The 20,246-nt window shown below is 35.3% G+C and overlaps 1 protein-coding gene across 1 annotated transcript; it reads right to left on the bottom strand.

Moving 5' to 3' along the window:
* Window positions 1–2,595: 2,595 nt before the first annotated feature.
* RpS18 (ribosomal protein S18) lies at window positions 2,596–19,558 on the bottom strand. The gene is made up of 5 exons (XM_090389285.1): window positions 19,447–19,558; window positions 12,678–12,776; window positions 8,441–8,527; window positions 6,579–6,772; window positions 2,596–2,722 (listed from the first exon to the last, which is right to left on the bottom strand). The coding sequence occupies exons 1-5, from the start codon at window positions 19,447–19,449 to the stop codon at window positions 2,644–2,646; spliced, it is 462 nt and encodes a 153-aa protein (XP_090245411.1). The 5' UTR covers window positions 19,450–19,558; the 3' UTR covers window positions 2,596–2,643.
* Window positions 19,559–20,246: the final 688 nt, after the last annotated feature.

Below are 20,246 nucleotides of genomic sequence, written 5' to 3'. Positions count from 1 at the left end.
TGGACTTTTTTCACATTGCAATGTGTGATGTGATTTTGTGCCACTGTCTTACATCTGTTGCAGTCACCTCATCCAGTTTATTAACCATTAGTTTCAGACCACGGGTTTTGTGCAATCTGGTTTTCTCCCATCTATTGCTCCTAGCTCACTTGCACATTACAAAGAACAGCCCTCTAGACACATCTACAGGTATCCCATTGAAAGGCTGTCTTACCAATACAGTGGTTTTATTCCAGGGGTGCCACGTAATTTGGGTTTAAGTTACTTAAACTTATTATTTTTTAATTTATATATAAATAAATATATATAAATTAATAAAGGTGAACAGTATCTTTTCAATTTTGTGGTGATTTATAATTGATGTTTACTTAGTACCTCTATATAAAGAATAAAATTATATACTGTATATATATATATATATATATAATTTGTATTACGAAATGTACTTTTTAAATAATGTGGTGTTATCTCAATTTCCTTTCAGTTTCTTAAGTTTATTTCGCTTCTTAAGTAAAAACAGTTCATATAAACAAGTGTAAGTGTGGAAATGCTTCCTTTTTGAGTAATAGCTGCGTCTGTTTGAAGAGTAGCAGAAAAAACTTTTTGGCAGGTGTGCTCTGAGACCAAGAGTGTAAAAAGCTACAAGAGTACTGAGATACAGGGTAGAGTGATCAGTGCAGGTTTTAAAGTGTTCTTGCATTCAGCAATAACTGAAGGTGCATAAGTAGCAGCCTTGAACTTCACTATCCAACCTGCACATCAATATTAGCACACATGTTCAAAACTCCCTACTTTGCATTTCACTGCTTTGTACCCTGGTCTTGAAGTATCCACCATACAAATAAAATGCAGTGAATTCAATCATGCAACCACAACACAGGACCATCACTCCCAATTCTTTTCTCCTGGTAACATCAGAGAGGCTATGCCAACATGCTAAAATCACTGTAGTGAATATTCAAAGAAACATCTTCCAGTAATTCAGAAAATCTTCAATCACATTTTTGATCAACTCAAAACACTGTGTGTGTGGGGGGGAGGGGGGGTTCAAATATTATAAAATGGGATATAACCAGGAAATAAAAGTTTTTGGTACATGTTTATATAAACGTTTTTACCTGGTTTGTTAAAACTAATTTTGTTGATATGATTTAGAAACATCACGTGTGTATAAATTTCTAATAAAAAAAAAAAAAGAAAAAATCTAAATTAACATTTTAATTTAATATACTTAATTTCAGATATAAATTTAGAGCTCCTAATCAACAACTTATGCTTAAGTCCTATAATGCATTATTTTAACACAAGAAAAAATGCAGCAATAACAAATGGCGCCTCCGTAGCCAGGTGGGAAGGAGCAGCAGTGCATAGCACACACTTCTTGATTAGACCGGGGTTCGAGCCCGTCACCACCAAATATGGAGGATGCGGAAAGGTCAGGGAATGACCACCGCATATCCCGGAGCAATATGGCCTTAGTTGCTAATGCTCCTAAAAACCAAACAACAAACAAGCAATAACAAATTTACATTATTTATAAAAGAGAGTGTATATGGTGATTGTTTAAAAAAAGTACTGGAAAGAATACCCAATCCAATTTCATCTACTACTTTTCATCAGTAAAAACTATTTATATTAAAAAAAACCAACTGCCAATATAATTTTTTTTTTTAAATTTATGTGTTGACCAAAACAAAAAAGTTAATACAACAATAAATATTTTGCTCAAGTATTTAGCACTTGTGCAAAATACTGCAGGGTGGCATTTGATCACATGTTAATTTTTTTTTTGTCAGTTTTCATAATTTTATATTGGGACTATGAATACACAGCCCAGTACTTAATCTGGATTTGAGTTGAACAGAGAATCATTAATCTGGTCAAGGAGAGGTAAATGAGATATATACATGATCACATTATAAATATTGAAGTGCAAAAAATCATCCAGCATGCCTTCAATGGCAGGTACATTTTATCTTAAAAAATATGCAGTTGTGTTAACCAGTAAAAATTTAGTGAGAAACATTCAAAAAAATTGATCTTTGAAAAAGATGTCTGCAGGTGACTGAATGACTAGGGATTATATAATCTAAATGGCAAAATTCAATGTCCCATTTAGAAATAGTTACATAAAAAAAAAAAAAAAAATTAAATTTTAATATTCTTTTTTTGTTCGCTAAACATATTTTCATCATTATTAACATTAAAGAAAATTGTAAATGTGTTGAAATAAATAAAATGCAACCAAATTAAAACTTGAATGTGTTCGCCGCATTCGATTTCAGTCACAGAGACATTTTGCTCTCAATGAAGATGGAGCACTAAGCCCAAGCCTAATTAAATTTAGTGCCCAGTACTAAGTGCTTAGTCTTCGCTAAGATTAGAATGTCTATCATGATCAAAAATGAAAGCTGGTATCACATGAATTTTGATTTGATTTCAAGTACTGTGCCGATGTTCATGCAATCCTACATAGCAAATAATAAAACGGAGACCACAAGCAGCCATTTGTTTTAGAACTGCTCGACGGCCTTAAAAAGTTGGTTAACCTTGGAATAAATTGTTCATAAATATTTTGATAAAATCATAAGCAGATTATTCCAGATATTTTATTTTGCTATTAATTCAATTTTCCATTACAGATTAACCCTTCTTCTTAGATACACCAACAGTTCTTCCTCTCCTGCCAGTAGTCTTTGTATGCTGTCCTCTTACACGTAATCTATATATATTATAAAAATAAATAAGTATTAAAAATGTGCTGGTCTCACCATTATTTTAGAGAAAGAAAAACTAAGCAGAATAAACCAACCCTAATACAACTTGCTACATGTTAAAGAAATTCACAAATAAAATTACTTAAAGAGAAATGTAAAAGAAAACATCTTGTTTACATCAGTATAATTTAATATAAAAATTATCTAGACAAAACAGGATACCCCACTTTAACTCACTGGTTTTTCAGCATTCAGCAATGTGATGTGCACTGTCGTACAAATTCATTCCCTTAAATAACAGCTGTTATGGCATTTAATTTTTTCGAACAATGTACATTATTACTATATTGAATTTCATAAAATCAAGCAGTGACATCCTCATGCTCATAAAACATAGTAATCATTGCTTTTCCCATTGCCTGTTTCTGGAATAAAAGGGCCATTTTAAAATTGAAACAGCCATAACTGTAACTGTTCAGAATTGGATACATATTCATGACTTTTAGCAAGGAGAAACAAATAGAGGACAAGCTGGAAAAGAAGTCTGTCAGAAAGACGCATTCATTGTGTGAAGTGGACACAATTTCATTGAAACACCACCACTAATGATTTACAAAACAGCAACACAGAAATTTCTATCGCCCAACTTTTCTTCTGAATTCTGCATATACAATTCTACTTTGGTGATGCTTCCCAGCCAATTAAACTCATTCTAAAAGCTACTACACCTTTCTAGAACCTTGTCTTACTCCCAGTATATATAAAAAGGTTTTAATTTAAAAATATTTTTTAGCTCCAACGAATTACAATAAGACATACCAGACATACCATTTCATTTTCCAGCAAATTAAAGATTTGCTGGAAAATGAAACGGTGGTCGATGATGCAGGAATTACACACACACAGTGAGAGAAATAAATTGGTCTAAATACGAAGAGAATGAATCAAATCCAGGGTTAAAAATTTCTCATGCAGCCACCAAAAACACTCTAGATATAGTTTTACATTATATGAATGACAGCTGTCAACATGATATTTATATAAAAGGGGGGGGGACTATGCTATGAAACTGCACTTCTTTATCTGAACAGATAAAAAGTACTAATTTTATTGTAAACGAATGTACATGTATAAGTTTTAAGTGGGGGGAAGACCAACTAGCAGCCCCACCATAAGAGGGCTTTACTGTATATTGTTATAGCATCTTACATGGAATCTGGAAGTTTATTTGATTGCAGCAAAATTAAAAGCTTCCAAACACTAGCATACAAATGAAACTGAATATGTGATTAAGAAGAAGAAAAAATAAAATAAAATAAACATTATGAATATGACATTTGTGCTGCAAAGTGTGTATTACTAATGAAAAAACAATGTTTCATAAATGCTAGCAATACTGAATTTTTAAAATTGAGGCTATTGTTATTTTTGGCACAAGGGCTGCCCAGGCCATATCGCACCTATCAGTGATGTGGAAGATACTCATGATGACTGTTTTGTGAACAGTCAGAAACGATCATATAAGTTTATCCATTTGATAAATGATAAAAATTCTGGGGAGTTCGCATTGTTACCTATGATATGACAGAGCTTCAAAGATTCTTTAAGATTAGGAAGAAAACTGAATGAGAGTTGCCAGGCATGCATACAAGGTGCATTCAACAACAATGTGCTTCATTGTGAGTTGAGAAATGCAATGTGCACACTGAGTAGGATCATTGCCTGTGAGGAGAAATAGGTGAGTAATGTGACTGTGACCAATTCTTGCTCTGGCTGGAATTACTTCTTCCTTTCTGTTTTCCTGGAAGCTAGATGCTCATAACTGTGAATCTGGTTTTATTTGAAAGCGCTTATTATCTGTTTTAGTTTGCCACATAAGCATCCATTGTTTCTTACATATTCTCTGTATATTAGATTTGTAGTCAGCACATGGAACGAGAGAACACAATGAATCTGAATTAGATGGACATTTGGCGGCATAGTCTGCACATTCATTTCCAGGTATCCCAGTGTGGTCTTGGATCCAGCAAAAGACGACTACTAGCTGGCATTCCTGAGTATGTATCAACATACAGCTTATAGTTTTAATTAAAGGATTCTTTGGTGAGGTGTTTTGTAAGGCTATAAGTGTACTCTGCAAGTCCATATATATTATATACTCTTTTTGATAGACAGATGAAGAATATTTTCAAGGGCAAGTTTGACAGCGAATATCTCAGCTGTATAACTGCTACATTCAGTGGGAAGTGATACAGAGATGGTGTTAAAAGGGAAAACTGCTGCAGCAGTACCCCACATAGCACTGATAATTGGTACCGAAACTATTCCATGTTATGTGAAACCATGCTGATTGGGGTATAATTATAATGGGTTTTAATTGAATGCATACCAGAGAAACAGTCTATAAACAAATTATAATAAATCTATAAGCAATTTGCACTTGATAGCCAATTAAAAGGGTTTGAAATTTTTAAAAAAATATTGCAAAACTTTTATTAATGAAAAAAAAAAAAGGTAACATCATGACAGATGAGAAAAAAGCTGGGTGATTGCCTTTACAACTGGGACAAAGCAAAGACTGGGCATTACAGTCAGCTTGGGCATGCTCTTTCGATCCACAGTTTGGACATACTGAGTCATCGTAACAGACTTTTGTGAGTGTCCAAATTTCTGACACTTATAACATTGTATTGGGCTTGGAATATATGGGCGAATGCGACAATGCAAATACCCTGCTTTCACTGACGAAGGTAGGTTGGGTGAGCTGAATGTTAGTATGATGCCCCGAGTCTAAATGAGCTCACCATATATATATTTTTTAATCATAATTCTTTTGGCCTGTGTGACTTTCTGATCCTGCAGTTCCTGAACAATTTCTTCCTCTAGAGACATTCATTAGGTCCATTCTGAAATTATGCCTTTGGATGTATTAAGTGTGGTATGTGGGGACACCTTAACTAGAACTCAACCAAATGAGTTGAGTCTGAGTAGAGACTCAGAGTGTTTAGAGCTGGTGGTCTCTACAAGCAGGTCGCCAGATTTTACTCGTCTCAACATTTTCAGGGAACCAGCTACGTTCTCAAGACATTTTTGAATGAGAAATGGCAATAGATTGCCTAAGGGCTGGTTTGTTAGTGAATGTAGAATCAGAAAACTTGGGTGTTCAATTCAAGGAGCATCTGTCCTCAGTCTCTTTGGATTGGAGGAGTCACTATCAGGTTGATGCAAATCCATGATTTGGATTTGCAGTCTTAATTGGTGGAAAGTTGTATTTGCTCCTTTTGGCTCTGTGGGGGGAATTTGCTTTACCACCCAGGTTTCCAGCCCTGCCAAGGGGAGGCAGGAGCAGTGCCACTAGGTGACCAAGCAGCTGAGTTATTTAGTTAGTACTGTTAGAAATAGAAACAGAAAGGTGGCCTTCCTTTCTGGGCCTTTGCCTACTTTTTGTAGTGCGAAAGTGCTACAGTAATTGGAACGAAATATAATTTGTTCAAAGGCTCTTTGGATATAACGCTTTTTGGAATCACAGAAATCGCTCGGTCATGGAACACTTGGCACCCGGGATCTAAAATTGAGACAGGCTCAACTCCACGTAATTTGATGTATATGAACATTAGAGCAGTACACAAAAGAGGTAAGGCTAGTAACAGTCTAATGTACTTAAAATGGTTTAACACTGCTAGTTGTTATTAAAAATATACAAATTTTAATAAAAAGACAACATTACAATTCAGCTAAACAAAGATGATGTAGTGCCATAACTAACTTGACAGCACAACCCAAACAATAAAAATTCTCAAAAAATACCTTATCGATAAGAATGCAACAGCTTTAATAACTGAGCTATTTAACAAAACATACCCCCAATAATGACGAAGGCCTCTATGTGCCCGGATTTTCTTCAAGCGTTCTAGATCTTCACGGAGTTTATTTTCCAGTGCATTAGAAGTCACTTGACTATACTTTCCGTCCTTAATATCTTTCTGACGATTCAAAAACCAATCAGGAATTTTATACTGGCGAGGATTTGACATAATAGTTACAAGCTTCTCCACCTGCAGGGAAATAAAACACAGACTGTTAAAAATTGTTTTACAAAAGAACCCACCATTTGTTGATTGAAATATTGTAATACTGTTTTAAGGTGGTTCTTGCCTATGCAATTAAAAATGGATTGAACACAGAATATATAAAAATATTTAACCTATTTCTGTAAAAATGGCGTGGGCATTATGTTTGACTATCAATTAGATGTAACTATACTACTACAAGCATTGTCAAATGATCCAATAAATTATATCATGGAGAAAGTAATTCAACATTTTTTACTGGGCAAATTTTTAAAGTCCACACTAAGCTCACTGTGAACCCAAACTTTTTGAATTTTTATGAACATTTTTAGGCTACATTTTCTATAACAGTAAAAAGATATTATAGAAGATCAAAGTTTTGGAACAAGTTGTGTTATCAAAATGCACAAGTGAGATCACTGAAATTTAACCAAACCAAATATCACAGATTAAACCAAATATTAAAATTTTTATTTCCAAATAATTACAGACAAAACTTTTAAAGATAATGAAAGGTTCCATGTTGCTTCCAAGGATGAAGTGGGGGGAGGGAACAATTTATTAACCAAATGTCAAAACCTACTTTATTTAACCCTCTAACACAGGGCGTCAAACTCAGAAATGCTCACAGAACACACTACTGTATAAGTAGAGCAGCAATGGCACCAACGGCAGGATTAAGACAATAAAGATGCTGCATTTTGACCTGCCCACCTGGTTGTAGCCTAAAAGAAGTATTTTGTTAATCACTAGCATTTATTAAAAACTTTAATAAATGCTAGGAATGCCATGCTGCATAAAACATAGGCTAATTCTTTCAGAAATGCACAATGTTTCCTAGCAGAGCACACATTTTATTCAAATATTACGATCATGTGATTTTTATTATGAAGGGTGCTCAAGTCTTTAAGCACCTTTCATAATAAAATCTTTTATCTATTTCAGCAATAAAGAAACAATAATAACCCACGTTTTTTTAATTCTTTTCCCTTGAATATGTATCCCTGTGAGTGCGTTCAATATATCTCAGATTTGAGGGCAAAGAGGAAATACCTGGTTGGGGGGGGTCCTTTACTGTGGTCTATGAAAGTCATTTATGGCTTCCTTAAGATCTTGGAATCCAGTCTCTCGGAGCAGCAACAGCTTTATAGGACTTGTGTACCAGAATATTATCACAAAGAAGCAGGATACGTCAATTTCCCCTCTTCAGCAGTAGAAATAGCAAATTGATGCTGCCGCTGCATCAATTTTCAGGGAGGTATAAAAAAAAAAAAAAAAAACTGTACATTATTGTGTATGTCATTTTGGTATGTTCATGTAAAAATAACGACACAAAAGCAGAACTCAATGAAGTCCAGGGATGCCAAGTTCACCAACAGCAATAAAAGTAATGCTGCCAATGTTCCCTGCGAGTTCCTTTCCCCCGTTTCTTACTTTCTTTTGCTTATTATTCACAGTTACCAGCTGCTGTAGAATATGTCAAATGAAAAGCCAAGCTAGTAAAATATTAGTTTGGCCTCTGAGCAGAAGAACCTCAATGTCAATGTTCTTAGCATGCATTCTCTGGTCATTTTCATGATTTCAAATGTAATTCATCTTATTTATTAACGTACATGGTATATAAGAAGAAAATTGAGTTTCTTTAAATCTTACCTCCTCATCTGTAAGCTCTCCAGCTCGTTTATTCAAATCAATGTCGGCTTTCTTGCAAACAATGTTTGAAAATCGACGACCAACACCCTATATGAATTAAAAACAGACAATTTAATTCATGAACTTAAATATTTAAAAATAATATTTAAATTATTTTCTGAATGAAAATAGTTTATCCCATTCTTGGGTATTGTGTAATAGTGTTCTTTTAAAGATGAATACATATACCGAGTTGGCTTTGCATTAGCAACACCTACCTATTACTTTGTGGGGCACCTTTCCCCCCACAATACAGCTTGTTATGGGAAAACCGCTGCATGGATTCCTCAAAGTGTTGCAGCATGTTTCGTGGTAGTGCTACCCAAACGATCTCCACCTGACAATGTGGAGGCTTGCTGGGCACACTGTGAGCAGCAATGCCTGCACATTGTCAGGTGGATGGTTGTAACATCACATGTCCTTTTCCATTAGGTCCAAACATGCTCAACTGAGCTGAGATCAAATGATTTGGGTGGCCACGGAAGGATGGAGAATTCAATGTCATGTTGGTGAAACTAGTTAACCTGCTGGGCCTTGTGGCATGGTGCACTGTCTTGCTAATAGACACTGGAGATGTTTGGATACACTGCTACGAAGTAGTGTTACATGCCACAAAGGGGTGTAGTTGGTCGGTGGCAATAGAAAGGTAAGTGTTCACACCGAGCTGTTGATTAACGGATCCAGGGCATGTCACCAAAACAACCTCCAAACCATAACAACACTGCCTACAGCCTGCCAAACAGTGCATCTGGGTGCCACGGCCTTATGTTATTTTTCCAAATGCGGACACGCCCATCGTCATGATCGAGCTGGAAATGGGATTCAGCACGGCAGCAGATTTTCACACATCGGCAGTCCAGCATAGGTGCTGGCATGCCCATGCAAGGTGGTTTCCTACGTCTTTCACCAAGCATGGATCACTATGATGGCCACTGACTGCCACAGGCCATGTGGATACTGGTCTTGCTGTTCCTATGTTGTAATGTAGAAAGGCAAGATCTGGGTGATTAGATGGGTCAATATGCTGCATCGCTGCTGTATTACAAGACACAATGCTCACCGCGAGCATCAACCATACATTGCTGTCACGTCACCTTTGGCCAATTGTTTGAGCCAGTCTCGGTAGACTGATGACCCCACAGAATGCAATGGGAGCATTTAAACAACATTGGCTGTTGTCGAGATACTGGCACCTGCACTCCTGGTCCCTACAATCATTCCATGTTTGAAGTCGGAAAGATCTTGATGCTGACCCATTCTTCCTTGTACACACCCAAAAACTGATTAACCTGTGCACAAAATACATCCATATATCGGCCATTTCCAACATTAAGCCTTCACCACATTACAGCCCATTCCCACACAGGGAGCATTGCTAATGCAAGCAAAACCAACCCAGTGTATAATCTGATATAAATTTTCCTAGTTTCTTATGAGAGGAGATATAATTCTAACATTTTTTTAATGGTTTCACAACTCCAAAAATAAAGCAGCGGTACAAAATTTCTCATTCTTATTCACTGCAGTAAATCTATTTTGGTTTTGAGATCTCTTAACCCCTTCACGGATTATCCCGAGATATCTCGTTTTTAGTTTTAAAAGTTAATTGGAACTACACGAAATATCTCTGGATACAATAATACCCAAAGCAAACAATAATACCTCCAAATTTAGGACTGAAATGTATTTTCTCGGGCAGTTATCTGGCTAATTTTTCATTAGCCAGGTAAATCGTGAGATTTCTCAGGATATTCTTACACCTGGCAGCAGACAACTGGCTTTCGTTTTACTTATACTGTACAGCAATGTCAGAACAGTAGTATACATTCCTGTGCCGCCAGTAAGCAAAATATAATTTGTCATCCTAAATGCAGAATACTGAATCCACAAAAACAATATCAAAAAATATTTTGGTACCCTCTTGAACTGTCGCCCGTAAGCAACACTTACCTCGGCATTTGTTAGAATGTAGTTAGTTCGCAATTATTGCTTGTTGCGGGAGGTTACTGCTTGTGTGCTCCACTTGATTTTTTAAATTTATTTATATAATGAGTAATGAAGGGGTTTTCTGTTCCTTTCTTTTAGCTCAAGTGCCAATTATTAAAAAAATCTGTATAATTTGCACACTTTTTGGCATACACAAGATCAACTTAGGATAGTCCAAATGGTTTAATTACTCCCATGTATTTTCTATGAAAAAATTAATAAAAAACACAAAAAGTATACAATTTCACATGATGCATACTTTTAATCTGTAGAATAAAAAAAGCCAATCCGTTGCAGGACATTTTCTGGAAAAAAATGTTACGGGAAGGGGTTAAGAAAATAATATTTAGATTTTTTTTATTATTATTGAAAAATCATCACTGACTGTAAGTCTAGTGCCAGGCTGAACAGCAACAGTCAGATTATCTAAATATTTTAGTTATGCTTAGAGATGAAGATCGGAAAAAATTCACATCAATGACTTTTTCATTAATAAGTATTACTTAGGTGTTTTGACAGTTTTTTTATATTTCTAACTATTATTTGATCCCATTTAATTTCAGAGATTTTCCAAGACAGGTTATTGCACGTACTGTTCCTTAAGTAATTTCACCTATACTTCTGAACAAAGAATTAAGAAAAAAATATGCCAAGAAATACAGTATATTCTGATGTTACAACAGCTGACCTAACACTGTACATTTCTATCAAAGAAGCTACTTTTACTTTGGAAGAAGTTACATCGAAAAGCCAGCTGTGTAATCAAATGAAGAAAATTATAATAAATTAATAGAATTCTACTAACAAAAAAATTGTTGAATTAATGATCAAATTTACTGGTGTCTTCGGAGCTTTAGTGTACAGAGTGAGGGGAAGGGGAAGGAAAAAAAAAAAAAAAACACCCCAACAACACAAAATCTGCCAAAATGAATGTCCTACCACAAACTGCTTGTTAATGACAGTACTTATTCTGTTGTGGGCAGTACATCATGTAATGTGTGATCTCTGCTTTATACAAAATTCAAAATACAATTGCTGGTTGATTCACTAGAAAGTTTGCAGCAGACTTATTATTTCTGAGGTTGCTTTAAAGTATGACTGTACATCCAACCTACCGCAGCCAAGTCAAACAACTTCTTCAATAATATAAGACTGTGAGGATATTTCAATGCAGTTGTTGATATTAAATCAAAATTTGGACATTTTAAAAATTTTGATTTAATATCAACAACTGTATTCAATTATGATCATTGTTTGATTTTAAACATGGAGATTTTCTACTCTGAAGACCAACTGCTGAATACTCAGCATTAAGGTCTGGGATTTCTGTTCATCCGTGGTTCTGCCTAAGATGCCATTATCTTTTTAAACTGTATGGCATCATCAGAACAGGTGGTCAAGTTTGCTATAAATTTTCAAAATTTATATAGGAAACTTGGCGACCACTGCATCTTGTCTAGTGGCAGAAAGATGAGAATCACTGGGAGAGAAATTTGTAACAGATAAAAAGTGCAGTTTCTCAAATACATCAAATCTACATAGAGATAAGGAGCACATCTCAATCAGTTAAAGACTAATTAGTTTAGACTAGAAAATACAAAGCAATAGTTAATAAAATGTGATTCTAATGGATACCAACCACTTAAAATTCTTCACAGCTTTTTTGTGACCACCTCATAATATAGCTAATCATGCTGGTCAGGCACGATTCTCCCTTTAATAAATCCATGCCATGACTGCCTTAACTCCACTCCCATCAGGATGATCTTGCATTATTTAATTATTGCACCATTAGCTTCCCTGGTACAGGAAATGTTAAATCTACAGGTCTGTAGTTATCCACTTCACCATTTAATCATCCTTGTGAACAGGAGGGATTTAACACATCTCCGAGTCTATTGGGATTTCCCTTGATTCTACGGATGCTCAATATTATGGCTACAGGTTTTATATTATAGCAGAGATATGCAATGCTCTCTTTCTGTTACATTTAATATAACTGCATAGATTCCATTAGCAACCAAATATTTTTATTTGTAATTTCTCATTCAACTTCTTTTCAGTTATCATAAAATCATTTAAATTCCAAATTAGTATATAATTTGGAATTTCTGAAGACCATGTATGAATGTAAAATAAAAGTATTTAGTCAATTTATAAAAATACTAAAAATACAACAATTATAAAAACTTTTTTTTTTGTAAAATTTTACCTTTATGGCAGTCAAGGCAAACATTACTTTTCTCCTTCCATCAATATTTGTGTTCATAACACGAAGGATGTGCTGGAACTTCTCTGGTATTACGAGCGACTATAAAATTCAAAAGTATTCGTTACACAATTAAGATAAAAAATAAAACGTTTTCCAACTAAAATAAGACCGCCAAAAGTAGAAGTGTTTTTATTTGTTGTTCAACACCAAAGTAATAATACTATTACAGAAAACTTTTTCCCCCATTGTAAACCTTGTTTTACCATTAGGCTAGCCCTCCTGCTGTTCTTTTCTGAAGCATACTTAAGGTATTGACCTAACCATTCCAAGACATTATGACTAGACCAAGTGTTAATAAGGAATGCAAACTACAGATAGTGTTGAGAAAGCAACAATTTATTATCACTGATGGTATAATTATCAACTTCCATCCTCAGAGTAAAGATGAAAATGTGTAATTATACCATCAGTGATATATTATTGCTTTTTTGATGCTACAGGCTAAACTCCATTCCTTTTTATTAAGTTGTGCCGAAAATGATCTGTGAATAAACTTTAGTACCACCGAACCATATTTTTCTAAAATATTAATGAAACAATTTTTCTATAAATCTTTAAATTTATTATAACATCAAATAATGTTTGAGCTTTCACCAGTAGATTGCAATGCATATTAATTGTATTGAAAATTTTGCAAATGTGTTTTTTGAATATTAAATTACTCATTAGTTTTAGCGAAAACAAGTTTATTATTATACTTTCTTATATTTTGAGAAAAAATGTTGGTAACATAAAACAATCTTAGCCAAATTTAAGTTTGCAGGGGAATTAATTGCACAAAGCCTCAGCATTTACTTCAGCCAACAATATTAAGCCAATATTTATGAAATATATTTTGAAATTAAAATTAACATATTCCAATGAAAATACATAACTATTAATTTCCTGCATGTATAATGGATATTATACACATGAATATCATTGAGCCAAAAAGATGGATACGATGATAGAAAGGGTGCAAGAATATTTGCTGATGCTATGAAGGCAGTGTTAGGTGGGTCGGAAAACTGCTAGCTTATCAGCAGCTGCTGGCAGAGGTGAAAGTGATTCTTGCACTGCTTCTATTGGAATGAGCAGCAGCCTGGAAAACAAGGTGCAGCAGTGGCGTAGGAACACCAAGGTGTTCCTAAGGCACTGCTGTTGCACAAATTGCAACAGTGTGGCACTGGAGGGAAATTGCTGCTACAGATAAAGGGATGGTTGAGTGGGAGAAGAGATAGTGGTAATCAATGGACACTGCTCTTTGTGGACTAAAATTATTAGTGGGGTCCCCCATGGTTCAGTCCCTCACACTTACCGAGTTAGATGCCTGCACTGCCTCGACAATCCCTTTGAAGCTCGTACCTAAATACAGCCAGTCCTCATATAACACGTTTACACTACATGAATTCGATCATACACGATTTATAAATAGGGGAACAATATCGCGTATAACGTGAACTGAATTCGCCTTTGTGTTTACGAGAAATGGCAGTCAAATGCGGAATCACCCCAACTGAAAGCAACAGGATAGGAATGAAGAGAAGATTCTGAAAATGTATTTATGTTTTTTATATAAGTGAAGGGGAAACAAATTCCACCATAGTAACATATAAACCCACACAATTCCAGCTATCGGTATTATCGCAAATGCAATTAGATCAACTTTACTACCCGTTTATAACAGATTTCACTAACAGAAATGCAACTGGAAATTGTTTTTATTGTAGTAACCCCCAGAAATGTGCTTTAGTAAAATGTGAGCTAGTGAGGTGTTAATGGTGTGTCTCTGCTTTTACGGTATTGTTTATTCAGTTGCTACACTCATGCAGCTTTGTTTATGTGTATCAAGCGTGCCTGCTCATTTTGTAATTGTGCTTTATTCCCTAAAAATGAGTAAAATTCTTAAAAGGTGTGAAGAGGAAGCATCCTGGTGAAGACACTACAGATTCAGAGAGAAAAAGAAAAACAATATCAATAGACGGAGGCAGACTGGTCAAAAATTCTCACTCGGGAAAATTTGTAGCGGCCCCAAACTAGCATTTATGGCCAAAATCACACCGGCCTCTGGTCCACTTGGGTTTCCCCAGTAAGGCTTATAGCACATGCTACAGGCCTAAATGAGGCAACACCAAGAATTAAAGAATGCAGAGAAAATAAAAACAACTTTCATAGCAGGAACAACTCAAAGTGTAACAAAATCCAGTAGATCAAGACACGAAGAATTGGAAGAGATGAAACGGCTATCATCTGTTTGGATAGAAGATCAAACAAAGAACAAGTTTGCTTACGGTAGAAGCAAAAGCATTATCAATATTTCATTAAGTAATAAAATACACAGTTGTGTTTATTTATTTATTGTGTTTGGTAATGTTTTGGTTACAAATGTGTGTTCAATCATGGGTGATCAGCACCTAACCCTATTTTTCCCATATGGCCTGTTATTTATATTTCACATTGCATGAGGGGTTTCTAGGAACACAACTATTGTGCTATATGACGACTGACTGTAGTATGCCTTGATGTTGTTGTGTTCAGATTTAATGACACACAGGCTGCGAGGGCCATATTGTGTCTTTTTAATGGTTAATAGAAAATGCTAACATTTACTGCAATACCTGTTATTTTATGGTATATTCCTATGCTATTTAGGAAGGTAAACAGTTCTTTCTTATTAGGGTCAACTCCAAAAATCTTCAATAAAGTTAATGATGACTATGGATTAGCACATGATTTAAAACTGTTTGAGCGGTATTGAAAAGGTGAGGACAGTCCAGAGGTGGCCTGAAACAAAATCAAGCCACCTCTGGATGAAAGTACGAAGTGTACCATTCACTAAAAAGGGTCTGGGTCACCCAAACCTTCAACAATGCCCTTCAGAAGTAATGTAGGCTGATCTTTTCCAGCCTTATAACCAGGGGCAGACCTCTCTTCACAGGCTATGTACATCCTACTAGGCATCTTCTTCCAGTACAGCCCCACTTCATCAGCAATAAAGATCAAGTCTAGGGTGTAGCAGCCTTCACCCATTAACTTTTGGAATATTCCTCAGCACCTGCAGTGTTGGCATTAGCCGCCTCACCAGTAATTTTTTACACTGTCAATTCTGGTCCAGGTTTTGAACCAGGAAAACCAGCCCCCACTAGCCAAAAATGATTCACCCCCCCCCCCAATTCCTCATTAAATTATTGAACAAGCTCCTAGCCTCGTATTACAGGAATGTTATTTTAGTTCATATAGTCTATCCACAGCACTAATAACTTCTCCATTGTCTCACTTCTTGAATAAGTTGTTCTAGAAATGCTTACATTAAAAATTCCTGTACTTGGCTGTGTGATCTTCTCAGCATTATTCATAATGGTCATAACAATAGAAGGTGCTAAATTTAAGGTCTTGCACACCTCCGAATGCCACTCACCAGATTCCATGACAAATAATGCCCATTTTCATTTCAATCATTAGAGATTTGTGGCATGTGCAGGCACAGATTCACCACTAAGCATAGTAGTGAATCTGTGCCTTATTATTTATTAATAATAATAATAAGGCTTAGTGCCTTATTATTTATTTAAAATAATAAGGCACTAATGAACACAGAATATTATTAAAATTTAAGGCACCGCTCACAACACGTGCACACTGGCGGATGAAGAGAAAGCAACTGACGTCAACACTAGTGCTGTCTAGGTACCAACTTCCTGTGCTGCATTTATGCTTGCACTTTCAAATTTTCTTCTATTAAACTCCACTTAGCGGTACACCCTTTAAAATGGCAGCAAGAAGCAGGGAAAGCAGTGATTGACAGGTTGTGACTCTGCCCCCTCTTCATTTCAGGTGGATGTCACATGACACTACATCATTCGAGCACCAAATGCGAAATTCGTCGCGTATGGTTTCATTTGCATGCTGGTTTCACATGTGTTGCTCGTTCGGCTGCTGCTTGCCACATGGATGCTCATTTAGTCCTGAGTTTGTGTTGTTGTGTTGTGTATCCTGTTCCATTTTGCAGATAAACTGTTTCTTTGTTTTTGCTGCTGTCACATTTTATTTATTTTTTGTTTCTTTATTTCCGTTTGTTTTTTTGCTTATACAAAGAGAAATTTTATTGTTTATTGCACGTGTAATTGACTTTCATCTGTGTTTAGCAAAAAAAAAAAAAAAGAGTTAGGTTTTTACGCGATTCAAGGAACAATTTAAGCAAAAACTGGTCGCTGGACCAAAAAAAAAAAAAAAGACCCGTGTTTTTAATCAACTTTCATTTGTGTTTAGTGAAAAATGGTTATGTTTTACCCAACTGCGGGTAGGATTCAAGCAAACACCGGTCATTGGCTGCATTTCGTATTATTTTTTCTCTTGTTTTGAAAAAAAAAAAAAAAAAAAAAACTGCTGTTTTTTGTGTTAATTTTTCTTCATTTTAACTCTGACATGTTATGGTATGTGACATTTTGTCTTCCCCAAATAAATTTCATTAGTTACTGCTCCGAAAAAATTGCTGTTAATTTGGTTGTTTTTCAGCCACGACATACTGTTATGTCACGTGACATCCGCCACATGGAGTTGTCGAGATGAAGAGGGGAATGCAATGAGTGGGCAGAGTTACGAACAGTACGTCACTGCTTTTCTCCCCTTCTTCTTGATGCCATTTTGTAAGGGGCACCATTCTCTGGAGCATTAACTTTTCTTTTTATATGTATATTTTTTTTCCCATTATTATTTTAAAAGGGCATTAATGTATTTGCCGTAAACTGAAGCATTGTAAAGCAGAGCCTACCTGTATTTGCTTCATTTAGGAAGAATAGGGAAGAGATCTCTATTCTTCCTAAATTGAGGCTTCCAGACCTATACGCATTAGTAAAGATATGTGGTCTAACCAATGGCTTATACAATGAGATAATCACCTCCTTATCTCTGTTGACAAAATCCCTGAATATTATTCACAAAACCACATGATAAACAGGAATTTTGTCAGCAGGATACAGAAGTAATTATCTTTTATTGGTTAGTCTTCAGTACAAGGCTCTTACCCATGGATATTTGCAACAATGAGCGATAGCCAGGTCTAGCTCCATCCACTGTGCATCACGATTTTGCATTAGAGTGAATGCTGGTTTGCAAGCAAGTACAGCCTGCAGGAATACAATGTACAGGCCTAGAAACCTAACATTTGTATCAGTTAAAGTTAGACTAGTTTACGTGATGGGTAAAATGGTTTTCATAATCTACAGTATATAAGATTATGGACAGTTTTTCGCTTGAATCCCTCCCGAATTGGTGGCGTAAACTAACAACCCTTTTTAAATAGTTCTAAATGAAAGTGTACTAAAAAAACTATGCTTCTATAATCTTTAATAATAATAACCTATAAAACAGATTCTAATATAAATTAACGCTAAATTACAAGCAGGACTACATATTCCAATCAATGCGAAGCAGTGGGTGGGCCTGTCCAGCACCTGGTGTCGCAAAGATCCACGGGTAAGAGCCTCTTTCTGAAGACTAACCCTTTTATTTAAGCTGGGTTAAATGAGCAACTTTGAAGCATTCAATGTCTGCCACAGAGATCATAAATTGTATAGCAATTTCCAAATAGTGTATGAGGCACTAATGCACACTACATTTATTTGCTGTGGGGTAATATTTTTAACATTTGAAAACATGAGAAAAATGCTTTGTTGTTTGGTTTTTAGGAGCATTAGCAACTAAGGCCATATTGTTCTGGGATATGCGGTGGTAATTCCCTGACCTTTCCGCATTCTCCGTATTTGGTGGTCACGGGGTCGAACCCCAGTCTAATCATGAGAAAAATGCTTAAGCCCACCTGCATATGGCAAGAATAGGCACAAAGGAAGAAGAAGCACAAACATACCACATGTAGAATTAATACTCAGTTGCCTAAGAATCTCAATTAACCTACAATGAGATGATATAAAGGTATAAACAAGAAAAACATGCTTGTATATGCAAAACCACATTAAAAAAAAAAGCTAATGACTTATAAAGTAATAGCCATTTAACTCTGGATAAAGGTATAACCTCTCCCTCTGTGCGACAATTATCATACATAGCTCAGTGACGGGCACACAAAAAAAAAGTACACGAGGTTCATTATGACCCATTTAAATACTTATTGAAATTTTTGGAGTAAAGTCACTGAGATTAATTTGGATCCAAATTAATCCCAGTTGCCTACAAGGAGTCCTCGTTAAGCTATGGTAATGAGTAGTGACGACTTTCATACAAATATTGCGGCATGTTAAAATTAAATTCCTATTAAAACACTAAATAAGTCCTTTCAAAGTAACACTATAGAGATTCCCTGTTATCATTAAAAAAAGTACCCACATTGTTATGTACTTAACCGCAAGTTTTGATCTACACTAAGCACAAAACTCCATTCACAGAATATACCTGTTATATATAAATGTAAATGTATAGTTTGCTGAACGGCAAGATTATTTCATCAGCTTAATATAAACGGAAATTAATTTTAATCCAAAATTCAGTATATTATACTTATTCATACTGACTTCTATGGGGAAGAATAAATTCAATGAGACTCATGTTTTACGGAAAGGATAGTCTAATTTGATAATGTTTAATTAAATATTTACAAAACCTTCCAAGTGCAACAAAATCCTACCAAAATATTCATGATAAAATTCACTAAGGTAAACGCACAAATAGGATTATAAGCGATTACAAACATTTATATTTCACTACAAATACATACCATTTTGTTGATTCCTCCGTTAACGCAACGACATTTCACAAATCAGAGACTTTATTTGATTATAATGCACTCCACTAGAGGCGCTACGGATATTAATCCTTTAAAGGCTTCCAATAAAATATTAACATTATAGCCCAAAATAGCCATATCTCAAATAACTATATAGTTGAGCAACCCAAATCCGGGAACCAGGACTTGTCCTTGATGGTTTTTGGAATTTGCAGATCATATATAAATGGAAGGAAAGCCAAAAATACGGAATTTTTATATTGTGATTTTTAAATGGTAATTGATCGTGTGATCTACATCCCTCCTAAAAGTTCAGATTCAGCGCGTATAACAAGTTTCGTTATAATTACGCTGGTGTTCAAAGAAAGTGCATCAGCCCTTTCACATCTGGTGAGTATGGGCTTGGCAAACCCAGAGTTCTGACTTAGATATCATCATTCCTCTCTCTCTCTCTCTCTTTCAGGGTAACTCGGGAATTTTTTTTTTTTTTTTTGCTGGTACAGCATAATCCTCAGGCTTCCTTGTACCATATGTCTGATAATAATAATAATAATAATAATAATAATAATAATAATAATAATAATAATAATAATAATAATAATAATAAAAACATCGCGAAAGTTAACCCATTGGACTTACGTTCCCAAAGATCGGAGTGACGGCTGAGGCAACTATAACTAACTAACTAAATAAACCACTGGACATAAGCCGAAGCTAAACAAGTCCACCTTCATAGATGGATGATGTCGCAGATAAATATTATTCATACTGCATCGAATGTGGCACAGTAT

The sequence above is a fragment of the Mastigoproctus giganteus genome, chromosome 14, assembly GCF_048544385.1.
Source record: "Mastigoproctus giganteus isolate SK-2022 chromosome 14, ASM4854438v1, whole genome shotgun sequence".
In the NCBI taxonomy this organism is placed as follows: Eukaryota; Metazoa; Arthropoda; class Arachnida; order Uropygi; family Thelyphonidae; genus Mastigoproctus; species Mastigoproctus giganteus.
The sequence above is the reverse complement of the archived record's forward strand: the minus strand, read 5'-3'. Positions and strand labels throughout refer to the sequence as shown.

Bases quoted from the DNA above. Each gene is read 5' to 3' on its own strand.
- RpS18 (XM_090389285.1), bottom strand. The intron at 6,773-8,440 runs GTAAGATTTAAA...ATTTCCCTGCAG, and splicing joins GAGAGCTTACAGATGAGGAG to GTGGAGAAGCTTGTAACTAT. The intron at 2,723-6,578 runs GTATGTTTTGTT...TAATATATATAG, and splicing joins GGCCTTCGTCATTATTGGGG to ATTACGTGTAAGAGGACAGC.